General features: G+C 44.6%; 1 protein-coding gene across 2 annotated transcripts in view; it reads left to right on the top strand.

Moving 5' to 3' along the window:
- Positions 1 to 17,283, top strand: part of Slc24a3 (solute carrier family 24 member 3) — a 735,644-nt gene that overhangs the window by 249,075 nt on the left and 469,286 nt on the right. The window contains exon 1 of one of the 2 annotated variants that reach the window (XM_070006675.1): positions 15,087 to 15,590. The exons of the other annotated variant lie outside the window; for it this stretch is intronic. Coding sequence (XP_069862776.1) covers positions 15,119 to 15,590 — 472 coding nt within the window. The 5' untranslated portion in view covers positions 15,087 to 15,118. Of the gene's footprint in view, positions 1 to 15,086; positions 15,591 to 17,283 lie in introns of those variants that run through there. 2 annotated transcript variants of the gene reach the window in all.

The following is a 17,283-nucleotide window of genomic DNA, read 5'->3' as shown; positions in this document are numbered from 1 at the left end:
TGGGATTCTTTAAATACAAGATCATGTCATCTGCAAAGAGGGAGAGTTTTATTTCTTCTTTCCCTATTTGGATCCCCTTTATGTCTGCATCTTGTCTTATTGCTGTAGCTAGGCATTCTAATACTAGATTGAAGAGAAGTGGAGAGAGTGGGCATCCTTGTCTCGTTCCTGAGTTAAGAGGAAATGGCTTTAGTTTTTCACCATTGAGTATAATGCTGGCTGTAGGTTTGTCATATACAGCCTTTATTGTATTGAGGAATGTTCCATGGATTCCTAATTTTTCCAGAACCTTCATCATAAAGGGGTGTTGGATCTTGTCAAATGCTTTTTCTGCATCTATTGAGATAACCATGTGGTTCTTATTCTTGCTCCTGTTGATGTGATGAATAATATTAATTGATTTGCGTATATTGAACCAGCTTTGCATCCCTGAAATGAATCCTGTTTGATCATGGTGTATGATTTTTTGGATGAATTGTTGAAGTCGATTGGCCAAAATTTTGTTGAGAAGTTTTGCATCAATGTTCATCAAAGAAATGGGTCTATAGTTCTCTTTCTTTGATGAGTCCTTGCCTGGTTTTGGGATGAGGGTTATGATGGCTAAACAGCAATAAGAGACCTCCCAGCTAAGAAAAGTCCAGGACCAGATGGTTTTACAGCGGAATTTTACAAGGCCTTCAAAGCAGAGCTCACACCAATACTCCTCCAACTCTTCAATGAAATTGAAAGAGAAAGCTCACTACCGAACACATTCTATGAAGCCATCAGATACATTTTTAAAACCAAAAGAAGACACTGTGCTCACCAAACGTGTGACTGAGGGCAGGAGTAAGGCTGCTTGTTTGAGGTTTCCTTTTTTTTTTTGCTTTAACTTATTTATTTTTATTTTATCTTATTTTTCTTGTCAAGGTAATGTACATAGGGGTTGTATTTACATAAGTCAGGCAATGAGCATATTTCTTTTTGAACAGTGTCACCTCTTCCCTCATTTTCTCCCAGTTTTTTCCCCCCAAACCCCTTCCACCACAAGTTATGTAGTTCATTTTCAACATTTTAACAGCAAGTATTTTCAAGTTTTTTAGTTATATCAGATGGACATAATGTTTAAATGCAGTACTATGGGGAACGATATCTTTTCTCTTTGTATTTGTCCTCTTATGATCCACTTTAAAGTTTGGGGGCCATAGAACATCAGATTATCTTAGGAAAGAATCAGTTAATATTTTAAAAAAAGGCTGCCAAAAGAGAGGTGAGTTCACAGTTTGAAATTTCAGTCTATCTTTTACATTCACCATGAGACATGGCTGTGTGACTTTTTTACAAGTATTAAATTGAATGTTTCCTCCTTGATCCCTGAATGCAATAAAAAGTAGACACAGTGTCACCAAGCAAAACATTAAAATTGTGTGTAAAAGCTCCTGAGATCAAAAAGATCACATGACAAATATCCTCATTCTACTTTCCCATCCAGGTGGCCATGAGTTCCACAGGCAGCCAGAGCCCTGACTTCAGACTATTCAGAAATGGACACAAGGACTCTTGAGACTTGAGTTCTCATTTTGGGGAGGAAGTTAGGGATCTAAGCAGCATGTAGAGAGGTTGTTTCTTTCCAGTAGGTGTCATAGTTTTTTACTGGATGCATGGTATATGTGGGATGAAATCTGTATCTATTTTATCTATATCTATAGCTTTATATGATGAGCAGCTAGATTGGACCAGTTGCAAAGCTATTGGCCCTCAACTTCCAAGAAGTCATTCTATACATTCTATAGATTTGTAGACTGGGACCAGGACTCACTTCTACTTTCCCTGCTGCTCTCTGCTGGTCTCATTAGAAGGCATTAGAGTGGAAGACCACAGTGCTGGTTGGGGGAGAGCTCGCTCTTTCCTGGTTGCTTTTCATCCTTGCCTGTTTTCCAAGCTGGCAGCACCCTGTGTTCCTATAGCAACAGCCAAGTCGAGTTTCCAGTTTCAACATATACAAGCTAGTCTTTTTGTTCCCCGTCCCCAGAAAGCAGCTCCAGCTAGCCAATGCCCCTTCCTCAGAGGTCTTCATCCAGTACCACAGGGAACCTCCTCTGAGCTCAGAGGCACCAGCACTAACTCCCCATGTCTCATTCAGGAGATTTACTAGGTGTCAATCATTCCAGCCTATTGGCGGTCATTGCTTCATGCTGTTCTACTGCCATGATACTTGGCATTCTCCTTCTGCCTTTTCACTTCTTCAATAGATAATTCACAATATTTTAAAATAAAAAGTTGCTTTTTGAAGAGGACTACTTAGGCATTTGTCTTCTAAATGGACTGTGGCTGAGAAGATGAATATTTGGAGGTAATAGGAGTATGATCCTATAGCACTGGATGTTTCCCTTCATGCCTTGATCCCCAGTTTCTGCCAGCCTCAGAGGGACTAGCTCATTCCTCTCTAATTAGAGTACCTTTTAGTCTACCTAGCTTCGGCCCCAGGAAAGAAGACATTTCTTTCTAATCTCCCTGTGTAGGACCCACCTTCCCAGGCAAAAGGCCTATTCAGTATAGACCCCTTCCTGGTATTCTAGAGTGGTGAAAACCTTCCCTATAAAATAGCACTTCTGTTTGCGGGACTGTGAGCTTACCACCTGATCCTCACCAGACAATTTTACTAGAATAATGTAGACTAGTATCTGGACACACTGAGTTTTCCCGTGTAATACAAGGGATGGATAAGCCACCTGGAATATCTTGGTTTCCTTAGCTAAATTAATCTAAAAAATTTTTCCTCATTACAAGGCACCAACAAGTGTCCATCCCTAATCCAACTCCTCCTTGCTTTCTCAGAGAAAATTATACACAACTTCATAAGTACAAGCAATATGGGGCAGTATAAAGCCATACTGGGAACACAAACTTTTCTCCCATTTAAGCAACAAAAATCCTACAGGCAAAGTACCAAGTTTGCATTCCTCCAAAGAACAGTCAACCTTCACTTCCCACATCAACACTCAAGTTAGCAGCGACTCTCCACCAAGAACACCAGCTGGCCCACTGATTTATATGTGCCAACTTTTGGTTTTCAAATAAAAGTAAAATCAACTAGTACTTGAGTCAGGGTATCTTAAGACCTGTAAATCACTTTTTGTAGGGTTACAAGGAAAAGAAAATATTATTCTTAAGGCTGGCTACAGTTTGAGTCACTTAGGATAAAGGCAGAATTCCTTTCGAGGGAGAGCCACTGTGCAATTAATTTCAATAGTCATAATGGGCATGGGAGTTTAATAGTGCCCTTGCAAAACTCATGTTTGCCAGAAACACAGAATGAGCCCTTGTTTGATGTCACACACTAGATAAAGTGAGGTTTTAATCCAAGGCTGATGCCCTGAGGAGAGGAGAAAGCACATGCCACATAAAACACAGAGGAAGAACAACCTGTGATGATGGAGGCAAAGATTAGAGCAATGCTGCTACAATCCAGAGAAAATCCAGAATTCCTGGAAATCACTGAAAGCTGGTTGAGCCAAGGTAGGATCTGGAGTGAGCTCCATCCTGCTGACTTCAGAACTGAAAGAGAATAAGTTTCTGTTGCTTTAAGCACCTAGTGTATAGTAATTTGTTACAATAGCCTTCGATATCTGCCATATTGAATTCTCTTTTCTCTTCTCCATCTCTTGTCCTAGCTTCCAACACAGATGCCTGCTTGAACATTGGACATTGATCTGAGGTTAAAGTTTTGACCATGACAATTTCATTTTTTCTCCAGAGGACTGGGTATAATACATATACTCAGAATCTATAAGTAACATTTTAAAGAATAATGGCTATTTGTGTGTGTGTGTGTGTGTGTGTGTGTGTGTGTGTGTGTGTGTGTGTGTGTGCGTGCGTGTGCGCGTGCTGGTCCTGGTCCTTGAACTCATGCTTAGGTGCTGTCCCTAAGATGTTTTGCTCAAGGCTGGTACTCTACCACTGGAGCTATAGCTCCACTTCTAGCATTTCACTGGTTAATTGGAGATAAGAGTCTTACAGACTTTTCTGCTTATGCTGGCTTTAAACCATGATCCTAAGATTGCAGACCTCTGAATATCTAGGATAACAAACATGAGCCACTGGTACCCAGCTTGATTATTTTTGTTTTAAGGCGAAAACTTGTCTTTAAAGACAAATTATTTTCCCAAATCACTTCAAACTCCATATTCATAATTGGATATGAGCATTTCTATTTCTCTGAATCTTCACCAACATCTGACCTTGTCAGACCTTTCACATTGTGTCTTTCACTGTATTTCTCTGATTACTGATGAACTTGAGGATATTTTTTACATGTTATTTGTGTCATTTGCTTTTACTCCTTGTCTTAGTAAGTTGAAGCTATTATAACAAACACATGCACTGAATGGCTTATAAACAGCAGGAATGTAATTCTCACAGTTCTGGTGGAAGTCTGAGATCAAGGTATGAGCATGGTTGGATTTTATGTCGCAGATTGGTAACTTCTCATTGGTATCCTCACTTGCCAGAAAGAAGGTAGGAGAGTTCTCTGGGATCCCTTTTATGAGGTGCCAATCTTACTTGGGAGGGCTCTATGCTCATGCTTTAATCACTTGCCAAAGGCTTCACTTCCTATTGTAGGGTAGACTGTTAACAATTTGGGGACTATTCATTCCATTTTACTTCTCTTTGAAGCATCTGTTATTGTCTACTCAGTTTCCTATTACCCTAGTTATTTCTTATGCATTTCTAAGAAACTTTGCTTCAAATTCCTTGTATTTTGGATACTAGAGAAGTATCTTCTCCCAACCTGTGACTTATCTTTTCATTTACTACCATCTTTTATTGAGCAGAAGCTCCTACTCTTCATGTAGCTGAATGAAGCTATCTTTTCCTGTCTGATTCTCCCTACCTGTGGTTGGTTAATAAATCTTGTTCTGTAGAAGATGCTTTGGTGCCTCAGGTTACATCCCATCAGCCTTTAGATTGACTTTAGCACCATTTGTGCTGGACTCACTTCAGTAATTTCACTAACAGATTTTTCTTACGTTAGTCTAAACTTGTTTTAGGAAAAAATCTCACCTTAGTCGGATTATATGTATTCTTTTCATGTCTGGATTCAATAAGCTAATGTTCTGTGTAAGGCTTTGTGCATATCTGGTCATGTTTGAGAGTGTTCATAACTTTCCCTTCCTTGTCCTTATCTGGCTTTGTTATCAAGGTTATGCCTTTTTATTTGACTCTCAGTTTATGTAGAAGTTGAAATTGTTGACACATAAATGTGCAAGTGACTCCAAATATAAAGGCTAATATTTTATTATGAACATTTTAACTAAGTTTTCCTCCTCCCTCCCTCCCTCCCTCCCTCCCTCCCTCCCTCCCTCCCTCCCTTCCTTCCTTTCTTCTTTCCTTCCTTCCCTTCCCTCCCTCCCTCTGTCCCATCCTTCCTTCTTTCTTTGTTGCTTTTGTATGGTATTGGAGTTTGAATTCAGGAAGGTCTTCAGGTTTGCTTGGCAGGCATACTACTACTCGAATCACATCTTCCATTTCTAAGTTTCATTTAGTTTCTACATCATTTAAAATTTTCTATTTCTTTTTTAGTAGATGATACAGGAGAGTTGATATTTTACCCTTCTCAGAAAGGTGTTGGGTATCACTATGAATAATGATGTGGTTCTTTATCTTAGAGAGAGAAAAAGACTGGTGTTTGTATAAATGAAGATGATGGACAACTGGGAGTTGTGGTATCCTCTGAATCCTGCACAGCAGCAGCAAAACTAGAATGATTTCCTGGCTACTTGAAGCTTTAGCATTGGTAGAATATTTACTCTTGTTTTTAGAAGTGGAAATTGTTGCTTAGTAGGGAATTAGAGGGTTTTGCTTTTGACCAAGGAGCCCATGTAGTAAGTTCAGTGCCTCTGAAGTTTTTCTTAAATACAAAGAGAGCATAATTCATATTTCAAGAATGAAACCAAACCAAATATCTTTGAACTAAGAAATGCCCAAGTTACAAGCCACCACTGGCACAATACTTAATATATTTGACCAAGGATTCTTCATCAAAACACCTTCAAGTAATCAAAGACAAAAGTTTTGTCTACCAAAGGAATTTGCTGACACTAATAAAATATGGGTGGTTTAAACATTTTAAAAGTTCAATCTCTGATTACAAATAACTGTCTCAGCTTGACATGTACTGGAGTCATAGTAGGTTTAGATAATGGACTAAAGGACTATAGATATAGATTTTCCATTCTGAATAGCACCCCAGTTCTTTTGGGCACAGAACTTTCATTCTTATAATTTTTTTTTTTTTATCAGTCATGGGGCTTGAACTCTGGGCCTGGGCGCTCAGTTCTTCAGCTCAAAGTTAGCGGTCTACCACTTGAGCTACAGCACCACTTCCGGTTTTCTGAGTGTTTATTGGCGAGAAGAGTTTCACGGACTTTCCTGCCCCAGCTGGCTTTGAACCACGATCCTCAGATCTCAGCCTCCTGAGTAGTTAGGATTACAGGCATGAGCCACCAGCGCCCAGCTTTATAATTCTTTTTATTTTAAGATTTTTATCTTAAAGTAGTTGTACAAAGGAGCTGCCATTCAACAAAGTAGTATATGAATACAATGAATCTTGATCAGTGTGATGATCCCAACTTTGCCCCTTCCCTCAACTTTCTTAACTTCGTAGAATATATATTGAATTTTATGATTACATGGATGAATCTCATGGAAAATACTGTTACAAAATTTTATCAATGGCTACTAAAGCTAAGTATCTATTTATTCCCAAACATTCGCGCCCAGTGGTCAAGATGCAGCTCACTAGTCAGAATACATAATAGTGGAATCGTTAATCTCTTGGTAGGATGTGCTAAGGAACACACATCATTTGATTACTTCACAATGCACAATCTCATGCAATTCATAAGAACATGTCAGACAAATCAAAATGAAGGGCCATTCTCTTAGCCTGCTTCCAAAGTCAAGTCAGGAGCAAGAAGGAGAGACTGAACAACCATTGTGGATTGGAAGAAACTCAGGAGAAATAATTCAGTGCAATGTGGGATCCTTGTTAAGATATTGGAACATCAAAAGAAGAAAAAAATGATGGAAATTAGGTAAAGTTTGCAATTTAGTAAGTAGTTTTGTGTCCATGTTAATTTAATTTCTCTGATCTTTGTACTAAAGATACCTAAGCAATACCATTAGAAGATGAATGAGGGACTGGCAGGAAATCTCTTTAGAGACTTGCAACTTTCCATAAGTTTGAAGTTACTCAAATTTAAAAAAAACTCAACAAAAATAATTGTACCCAAAATTTCACATCATTTCCCCATTCTTTTAATATTTTTTTTTTTATCATCTTATTAGAATCCTTGTTACTTTGGGGCATAACATCTTAATGGGAAAATGTCTATTGTAGTCAAGCATGGGAACAATTTGAAAAAAAAAAACTAAAAATGATTAGGCTAAGGCAGCACTGGATTCTCAATTTCTTGTGGTGCTTTTCTGAAGTTTAGGTTATACTCTGTTTTGTGTTTAAAATGCATTACATGTGGAGGCTGTTATTGAACAAACACAGTTCACAGTAGATGTGAGACTTAATATAGAAATTTCTCCTTTCAATATTATGTGAAATAGAATGCCTTTCTATTCAGAGCTAAATGTATGATGAAGAAACTGGGATTCTTATTCCTTAGGGACTAAAGAATCTTGCTTATAGATTACTTTAAATACTTAACCACTGGAAATTTGGTTTTGTTGGTTTTTCGTATATTCAGATGTAAACAAGACTTGGAAAGCTGAAAAAGTAAAACAGTATGTGCAATCTTGAGTACTATAATGTGTAGTTTACCATAAACACAGGTAGTTGTTGCTGTGGTTTGAGTACAGCTTTGAGTGTGTTTCTTGAAGGTTCATGTGCTGCAAGGTGGGTCTCTTTTGAGACAATTTGGAGGACTGAGGTGGTGGAACTTTAAAGAGGCAGAGCCTCATGGGTGGTAATTAGACAGTGGGATACCAATTTCATGAATGCATTAGCGCCCTCTCTTGGGAATTCTAGGTCTTGTGGGCCTAGATTAGTACTGCAAGATGTTATAAAAAGAGACCACCCCAATGCATTTGGGCTTTTTTTGCACTTGGTTAGTTCCCCTTCTGCTTCCTTGCTGTGTTGTGACAGAGTCAAGGGCTTTCACAAGGACACTGGCATCATACTGTTTGAACCTCCACTTCTCATCATTGTGAACCAAATAAGCTTCATCATAAGCCTTAGGCATTTTGTTATAGCAACACAGAATAAATATAGAGTTGTGAAGTCCAAGTCATCTACTCTATGAAAAATAACCATCTTCATGCTTCCAAATCTTGAGCATAGAAACTATATGTGGACTTTATATGAAATGTAGATTCTTATCAAGTCTGTGGTGAGCCTGAGGGTCTGCATTTCTAATAAGTTTTCGGGCAATGGCCACTTATCGTTGGTCTCTGTTGGTCCTGGGATGACATTTTGAGTAGCAAGTACTTAAGAGACTAGAAAGGAAATGCTACAGAGGAGTCCTGACTACCTCGACAGTAAACCTTCAAAGAACAAATCACTATTTTAAAAAAAATAGCTAATTAAGTACCTACAAACAATATGGCCTTATAGAAAAATCTAAGGAAATCTTGTCAGTGAAACAAACTCTGGAGATAGTGATGTGTGTGTCGTACTAGTCACCTAAATAATATCTGAATGTTGTCTGAGAGGCAATATAGAAAGAAAAGAGACTGTGAATTCAGGCTAAGATGAAAGTTGGGCCAGTCAAAAGTAGAGAAAACAAACAAAACAAAACACCTGTCCACAGGTGAATCCCTTAAGAGGATGTTCACCACTGCCACCAGGGGGCATCTGCCACAGTATTTCCAGGTTACTGCATCTGGTCAGAGTCACCCTCTTCTCCTGGTAACCTGCTAGATTAAGTATGGTAAGAAATCAAGGCAACTCTGGACAACATGAAGCCAGTCTATTGACTCCAGGTGTTTCTGATTACTAAGGACTTAGTGATGGATCATGTATTTACAACTCTGAGGTTGATAGACTTGACAGCTGAGTTGTGTTTGAATGAATGTGGATTCTGCCAGACCCATTTGATGCTTGGGCTAAGGGGTTTACTGTGATTGTCTCCATCTAGATAACAAAAGGTTATGCAAAGAGGTGACTTTGGTGTCTCTTTCCAATTTGGGTGTAGTGGTGTACATCTGTAATTGTGGCACTGTGGAGGCTAAGAAAGGATGATCTGGGGCTGGGAAGGTGGCTCAGTGGTAGAGCGCTTGCCTTGCATGCCTGAGGCTCTGAGTTCGATTCCTCAGCACCACATAAGCAAAAAAAGAAAAAGCCAGAAGTGGCGCTGTGGCTCAAGTGGTAGAGTGCTAGTCTTGAGCTGAAGAGCTGAGGGACAGCGCCCAGGCCCAGAGTTCAGGCTCCACGACCGAACCCAAAAGAAAGGATGATCTTAAGTTCAAGGCCATCTTGGGCTGCATAGTAAAGCTCTCAAATAAAAACCTCCAACAAATGAACAAATGAAAAAAGCAACAACAACAACAAAAATGGATTCCTAGGCCTAATATTTGTATGTTAAGCAAATTAACCCCCCAGGGCTCTCCTAGTAATCCTCTAAATTTATATGAGCAAATAAAATTAGAGGCATCTGCCTGTATTCTTTGTGATGATCTTCATAGAATAAACAAGTGGTCCAAATTATGAGTACTTAATTTTTACCCCTTGAAGATTTAAAATTTTAATCTCTTAGTTTTGAGATTCTGGACTTTTTAAGGGGTCATGTTCTTCAACAGTACTCATGTGAAACCAGACATGTAGACATAACTGTAGGTGTGTTTGCTGCACACCCTGTCTTTATTTCTTCAAGTCAATTGAAAATACTGATGAAAAAGAGCTAGGTATTGTTACTTTTTTTTTAATCCTTCAGGATCCACCAGAAACACATGCCAAGATGTTCCTTTCCCAAGAACAGTAGACCTTATCCCTTCATATGGAAGAAATTCCTAGAAGCTGATAAATCATGTAGCTTCCCAGGACTTTTGAATTTCATTTGCCTAGGATGGACTGGGATGGACCCTCTCAGAAATTCCCTTGTACATTTTATATCTAACAACACTGGACTGAAAGGGTGCTTTATGACTTCCAGGGTCCATGGCTATGTGTGCATCCCTCCTGAAGGCTGTTCTGTACTCCTGTTTTTTAGAGAGAGAAAAAAAGAGGTAGAAGGAATGCACAGAAAATGGGGTTTTCTGACTTTTCATGAAAAGCTGAAAGATGTCTTTTCTGACTATTTTTTCATGAAAAGCTGTCTTCAAATTATATGTACTTAAGAATTCCTCTATGCTTATCTTTAAAATCTTGGTCCCTAAAGTATGTGGGTGACCTGTCTTCTACAGTCACCTTTGGACTCTTCTTTTTTTAATTTAAATTTTATTGTCAAGGTGATGTACAGAGAGGTTACAGTTACATAAGTAAGGTAGTGAGTACATTTGTCAAACTTGTTACCCCCCCCTCATTTGCTTCCCCTTTCCCTCCCCCACTCCCTCTCTCAATTTATACAGATCATTTCCAACATATTGTCTTGTGAGTATCACCATTGCATTGGTTTTCCCTTTATCCTTTGATTTGGACTCTTCTTTACTTAGTGAAACCTGTTTGAGAAGTAATCCTGAATGACTGTTTCAATTTCAGCTGAAGTTACTTATGAAACTAGCCAGTCTGGGAAGTCATTTGTCTCTGATCCAGATCCAGTGGTTTGATTATTCTTGGCTTAAACTGCACTTGGAAGGGAACTGAAGCATCAGGTATTAAAAAAACAAAAGAGCCCACACCTACACAGCATAAAAAAGAAGAAATCAAAGCTGTGCACAATTTTGTGGCCAGATCTCATGGAAACAAGGCAAAGTCAAAGTAGCCTCCATTTATCTAAAGTTCAAGGTCAGACAACATTGACCTAGGATGAGACAATTGCCTTGCAGGGGGTTGGCACAAAGGAGAAGGGCACAAGTTCTATGTACTGCTTTGGAAATTACTTAGTAGAGCACATATACATATATAGTCTTTGAGCTGAAGGCTTAAGCTATGTGCTTTTGATGTATATACATATAGGTATATGCGTATGTATGCATTACACCTCAATAAGACATTATTAAAGAAGGTAGTGATGAATATGGCAGCAATACACTAGGGGAAAATCTATTCATATCTAGGTAATGAGTCGAAAATCACCAAAGGCATGGTTAGGGGAAAATGCTTAAAAATTGGAAAGTTATAAAATAAGTGGTTCCTCTTTCTCCCTCCCCCCCACCCCAATCTAGTTCTTAAGGTAAATATCTAAAATCATAGGAGCCCACCTGGTAGACACAGTGTTCTCCAGAGCTCATGATGTGGAGTGTAGACTCACCACAGTGCAGTGACTATATGTGTGGACTTACCACAGCCTTGTGACTGGTTTTTTTTTGGTCTGTCCAAATGGTGTTTTACTGGCATTGTATCAGAAAGGGAGCGAGAAGTAGGGTACTAGGCCTTCCATAGTAAAACTGGGGTTCAGTCCAGATTTATGTGGCTGTGTTAGCAGGGTGAACCACAAGCTAGTCAGTGCAATAGTTTCCTGAGACTACACATAAATTATTCAAAGATAGTAGGCCTGGCCACTAAGTCCACTGGCCTGAAAGGAAGGGGCACTATTGCTTTTATTGTGCTTAAAGATTTCCAATGAACATCTGTAGTGGTCTTGTGTTTGGGCCATGTCTCCTTGTGTTACTGAGCCGCCATGGCAGAGAAGCTGGGCACTTGTCTCTTCACCAAGCAAATGGCTTCTGTGATTTTTCTCCTCTCTCCCCACCCCACTTCTAAATTGTCAGCTTATCTGTTCACCACAACTGGCAATGTTTGGTGTTATGGAGACACAACCTTGCTTTGTTCTAGAAACTGATCTATCAGGTTCTGGGCACTGCAAGTGAGAGGAGGCTGGAGAGCCAGAAAGACTGCGGGAGGCCCAGAGATGCACCTTGCTAGGCACAGATAGGGCCCCATTGCCTGGGGAATGGAAAATTTGTTCACAGGAGGCTGTTTTAGAACTAAGAGAATGATGAAGCACTTCTATTGCCCATGATGGGCCCCATGTCTCTGTGTGGAATGGAAAGAGATGCTTGTGCAAAAAGCAGCAGGGCAGGGGTGGTGAGCCAGAATCCGGCCCTGGTGGGGAGGTGCTCCGTAAATATACCTGGCACTCTTGGAAGGGAGAAGACCTCTGTACATCTGAGAGCCTGTCTTTCTAAGCAAGGTCACTCTCAAAGTAGCAAGAGCCCAGAATTTCCATCTGGAGGCTGTCTGCCTAAACCGTAGGATCTAGTGAAAACTGAGGAATAAAAATCAAAAGCCACCTCAGGACTACTGTCCATTGTGGCTGTGAAATATCCTCCTAAACAACATTCTTTAGTTCTGTTTTCACTCCTTCTGAAATCCAGTCTGCTGGCGATCTTTCAAAAATGGAGAGGCACAGGTAGGGCACAAAGGATGACTTTTCTTTGGTAGAGGTGCCCTATCAGGGCTGTTTCCATTTTGTTCTTCTAGTGCTGATTCCACCTGAGAGCCTGCTTCACTCCACACTTGCCTGATGTGAGGAGATGTGGGGAGACCAAGGTCACCCCTGATCACACATTCCTACAGAGGTGCCATCTCCCAGGAAAGTGAAGAGCCTATCAGGGCTTAGGTCCAATCAGGCTGGGGACCAGAGGCCCTCACCTTGTTCCTGGGACAGGGTTGTCTTCTCCAAGGGATCTTCCCGCCCCTCCCCCACTTTACTTCATTATTTCCCTTTCTCTGAATGTTCTCAGGAGTGTTCTCTCTTTTAAGGAATTGCTAGTTCCTGGTCTCTCCCTTCCTCCTCCTTGCTTTCCCCCTCCCCATCTTCCAGGTTACACAATATCTTGTGCCTTTGGCAATTTTCCCCTTGAATGAGTGCTCCTTCCCTAACCCAATTAGTTCCAGATTCTCTCCCTCACCTTTTATATTTTCCTACTTTTCACTAGAAATAGTATTTGAGTGACTTTCCGAGTCAGTTGAGTTATTCTGAGCTCTTCAACTTTTTCTGTTTTTGAATGTATGATTGGGGGAGGGGGTGGGGAGCAGAACTGGATCAGTCTCACACTCTCCAGCCTGGGTAAACTCACATGCCTTCAACTCTTTGGCACCTGGCAACCTAACCTAAGGGAAGAGACAACCACACAGACACTTGTAGATCTTGGAGGATGTCAGGCTGAGAACAGGAGTGGATAAACGATAAGCACAAGAAGCAAAAGTCTGCTCTTGCTGGATGAAGTGGCAGTTTCTAGAGGCAGGGAATCACCTACAATAACTACATCTTTTGCTGTGTCCCCAGATGCTGTGTAATATTAGGGACGTCTCACTGTGGGGTAGAAAGTCACCCACGGGAGGCTACATGTGTACTGCTGGCCTCCAGGCCCAAGGCACGGCATGGTGAAATCTGTACAGATTGTTCCCGCTTTCCTCCTCACCTCCCTGGCACCTGCAGCTCTATTCTGTGATCTCACAGGACTTCATACAGTCACCCAGACACACACTTGCTTTCCAGAGGATTCTCTGTGGAACAAGATCTTTTTATTTTTACCCACCCCACCCCCACCTTCTCTTCAGGGCTGTTATCCAGTCAGCACCCCTAGGGAGGACCCTAGAGAGGCCAGGGAAGCCCAAGGAGGGACACTGAGCAACTAGGTCTTGCCTAGAGGACAACTTCTGTCACTCTCTACACCTTGAGCAGAAAGTGGCAGGAGAGCTGGAAGCAGGAGGTGGGAGGGGGGGTTCTGGAGGAGGCCACCAACCTCAGGGATAAAACAGGTTGATGCTCCCTGCATGGCCGGAGCCTTTCTCCTCCTTACCCTGGTTCAAGCCCCCTTCGGATTCCTCTTTTAGTAACCATGCTAGATGCCACCCTTCCCCATCCCCTTTTTTTATATCCGTCCTGGGGCTTGAACTCAGGGTCTGGGAGCTGTCCTTGAGGCTCTTGAGCCACACCACCACTGCAGGCTTTTTGTGAGTAGTTTATTGCGGAAAAGAGTCTCGCAGACTTTCCTGTTTAGGCTGGCTTCGAACCACAATTCTCCTATCTCAGCCTCCTGAGTAGCTAGGATTAACAAGCTGGAGCCACCAGCGCCGGGCGGCCTCCCCTCCCTCTCTCCTCTCTTTTTAAGCCAAAACACTAGGCTAGCACCAGGGAGAGAAGTGTGAGCCTGGGCCAGATGGGGGAGCCCGGACACCCCTTGTGAGTCAAAAAACCTTTGGGGAGACACTTTCCAGGACCAAAGACTGGCGCTCTGGGGGATCCCCACAAGGGGGCAGAGGGGAACCCAGGAGGCCCGCGGGAGGAGGCGAGGCCAGTGGCTCTGTGCCCGCAGCCAAGCGCGCTCGCAGCGCTCCCGTCCTGGGCACTGAGTGTGTAGAAGGCTAAAGAGAACCTTAGTTTCTCCGAAAGTTTCGGGCTAAGGCTTTTGGGTGGAGATCTGCCTACCAGGGCTGGCGTGTGTGTGTGTGTGTGTGTGTGTGTGTGTGTGTGTGTGTGTTTGTGTGTGTGTCCCGCGTGCGGTGCCACCCCTTCAATTGGCACCAAAGGCTCGAAGGACCGCGCACCAGGGCTCCCTCCCCGGCCCCGTCTCCTCCGTGCGCGCCCCCTTCCCCGCCGCGCGGGCCAGCGCAGGGCTGCGTCCCAAGCGCTGCCCCCCTCCCGCCCCCCGCCGCCCCCTCCCCGACCGTGCACCCCCCCCCCCAGCCCGGGCCGGATCAGCCTGGTAGCTGCGGGCTGCAGGCAAACTATGCTTGCCCGTGCTCCTGACCCGGGCTCGGCCCCAGGTGCCCAAGCTCGGATCAGAGAGGAGAGCGGCCCTGCGACGCGCGCCCGCAGCCCGTGAGGCCGGAGCCGGCCCGGAGTGGCCTCGCCAGTCCTCGGACTTGGCGAGCGGCGGGCCCTACTCTCGCCGGTCCGGGTCCTTCCCCGCTCCTCCTCCTCCTCCTCCTCCTGCTCGGCCGCCCCCGCCTCCCGGCCGCCCCCGCCGCCCCCGCCGCGCCGCCGCCCCAGGTCGAGCGCGGGCGCGGAGCGTGGGAGCCATGGCGCGCACGGAGGAGAGGGACCTCGAACGCCGGGAGGCGGCGGCGCGGGCGAGCGGCGAGGAGGAGGAGGAGGAGGAGGAGGAGGAGGAAGGGGCGGAGGAGGGACTGAGCGATAGCGACGGCGAGGGCGACGGCGAGGAGACGGGCAGCGGCCGGGAGGAGGGAAGAGAGGAGGAGGAGGAGGAGGAGGCGGCGGCGGCCGGGTGGGAGCGCAGCGAGGACGCGCGGCTGCTCGGCGCAGGGCTGCTTCCCGCCGCCGTCCTCGCCGCGGCCACCCGCCACAGGAGTAGCCGCTGTCCGCTGGGGCCGCTGCCCGGGCGCCCGAGGATGCCGCCGCCCGGCGACGAGGACCGCGCGCGCCGCCGCCGCCGCCGCCGCCGCCGGAGGGACCTTCTGCTGAGCCAGCTTTGCTTCCTGGCCTCGGTGGCGCTGCTGCTCTGGTCGCTGTCGAGCCTGCGAGAGCAGAAGGGTGAGTGCTCGCTCGCCGGCCCCGAGTGGGCGCTGCGGCTCCGGCGGCCCCGCGGCTCCCCGGGGCTTGGCGCAGGGTGGCCTGAGATCCAGGGGGGCTCCCCGGCCGCAGGGCGGGTGGGCAAAGCGGGCTAGGGTCGGCAGCAAGCGCGCGCAAGCATGAGGAACCCCCTGTCCATCTCGAGGGTGTAGGTGGAGGCGTCCTCGATGCCAGCACCAGCGCCTTGCCTTGCAGAAGAGACCCGGCGCGCTGGCGAGCCGGGTCGCCTGGGGCGCCTTCACCTGTGCCTCTGACCCTGGAGGGACTGGTGGCAGCGAAGGGAGGGAGTCTGGGGTACTCGAGTGCCCATGCAGCCAGTAATAAACTTGTCTTTGGTAAGATTCAGTACCTGTGCAGGTAACCACCTGTACAGCTTGGCTCCCTGAAGGCTTGAAATGGGCTGGTGGTGAACACCTAGGTCTCCACGTGTTTCTCCGTAGAACGCAAGAGTGGGCCAATTTAGAAAGATCCTTTCCTGCCTTTCCAGACAGGTGCTTGCTCGGAACTTGGGATGGGGGGTGGGTGGGGTGGGGAGTGTTAGCCACCAGCTAAAGCTGAGCCACGGATTTGCTCTCATAAACTGAGCGCTCACTGGGAAGACGGCTCACAGACTCCTTCCCTATGGCCCCATCTTGTGGACTGCTGCTGTGGGCCTGGCCACTCACCTCATCCACTCCTTTGGAGTGGCTCTGCCCCGGATCTGCTCTTTCACCCACAAGTTTGGTTTTTGTTCTTGGCTTTTTCTGGAGCTGAAATAGACGTTGTGGAGAAATGTGTTCGGAACGGTTGTCCACCAAAAACAATTTGGACTCTGGGGTGCAGTTGCCTTAAAAAAATACGAAGGGAAGGATTGGAAGAATAACTTGTAAAATGTTTTTATAGTCCAGCTTTTCAAGTGGCAGGGTTTGTGGGAAAAGAGCCATGCAGACCGCTGTGAGAAAAACCAGTTGCAAATGTGTGCTGTGATGTGAAGATAGTCATAACTCTGAAACCAGGTGTTGCGAAGTGCAGAATAAAGGTATTTGGATAGTGAGGATGCCATATCTTCAAAGATGCCACCAATCAACGTGACATACTGTGGTGTGTGGTGGAACTGGATGGTCATTTGGGTCTTAGCAGATCTCTCAACAGACTTCATCATATATGGTAATAGGCAAGGGACAGTCATAGTCAACAGGGAAGCTTTTTGGCCTCGCTGTCTCTGTTGGTTCTGAATCTGGGATCTTCTGGCCATGGGTTCAGTGCCTGTGTGAGCAAAGGGACTTCTCTCCAAGGGTAGATTCAGACCTGCCAGACATCAGTCTACTGAGTGAGTCTTACTCAGAGAGTTTATGCCACCTTTGGCAAGAGCCATTCCAAGTCAGTTTTGTGCCAACTATATTCTGGGTGTTTTGGGGCTCCATGAGTCACAGGGTTCCCACTACTTTCCAGGATAGACAGATTTTTTTTTCTCTCTATGGAGAATGTAAACATACAGTTAAGAGAATCAGTGGCTCTCCACCAGAATCTGGTTCGCGCGCGTGTGTGTGTGTGTGTGTGTGTGTGTGTGTGTAGCACTGTAAACTTGGAAGTTGGCGACTAGACTGTCATTTTGAAATGGTTTCCCTTGGTAGTGACATTTCTGTTTAGTTGCTACTGACTCAGCTTTAAATCC

Source organism: Dipodomys merriami, unplaced genomic scaffold (assembly GCF_024711535.1).
Source record: "Dipodomys merriami isolate MVZ:Mamm:240054 unplaced genomic scaffold, mDipMer1.0.p SCAF_7, whole genome shotgun sequence".
NCBI lineage: Eukaryota > Metazoa > Chordata > Mammalia > Rodentia > Heteromyidae > Dipodomys > Dipodomys merriami.
This window is presented reverse-complemented; position numbering and strand designations above follow the sequence as displayed.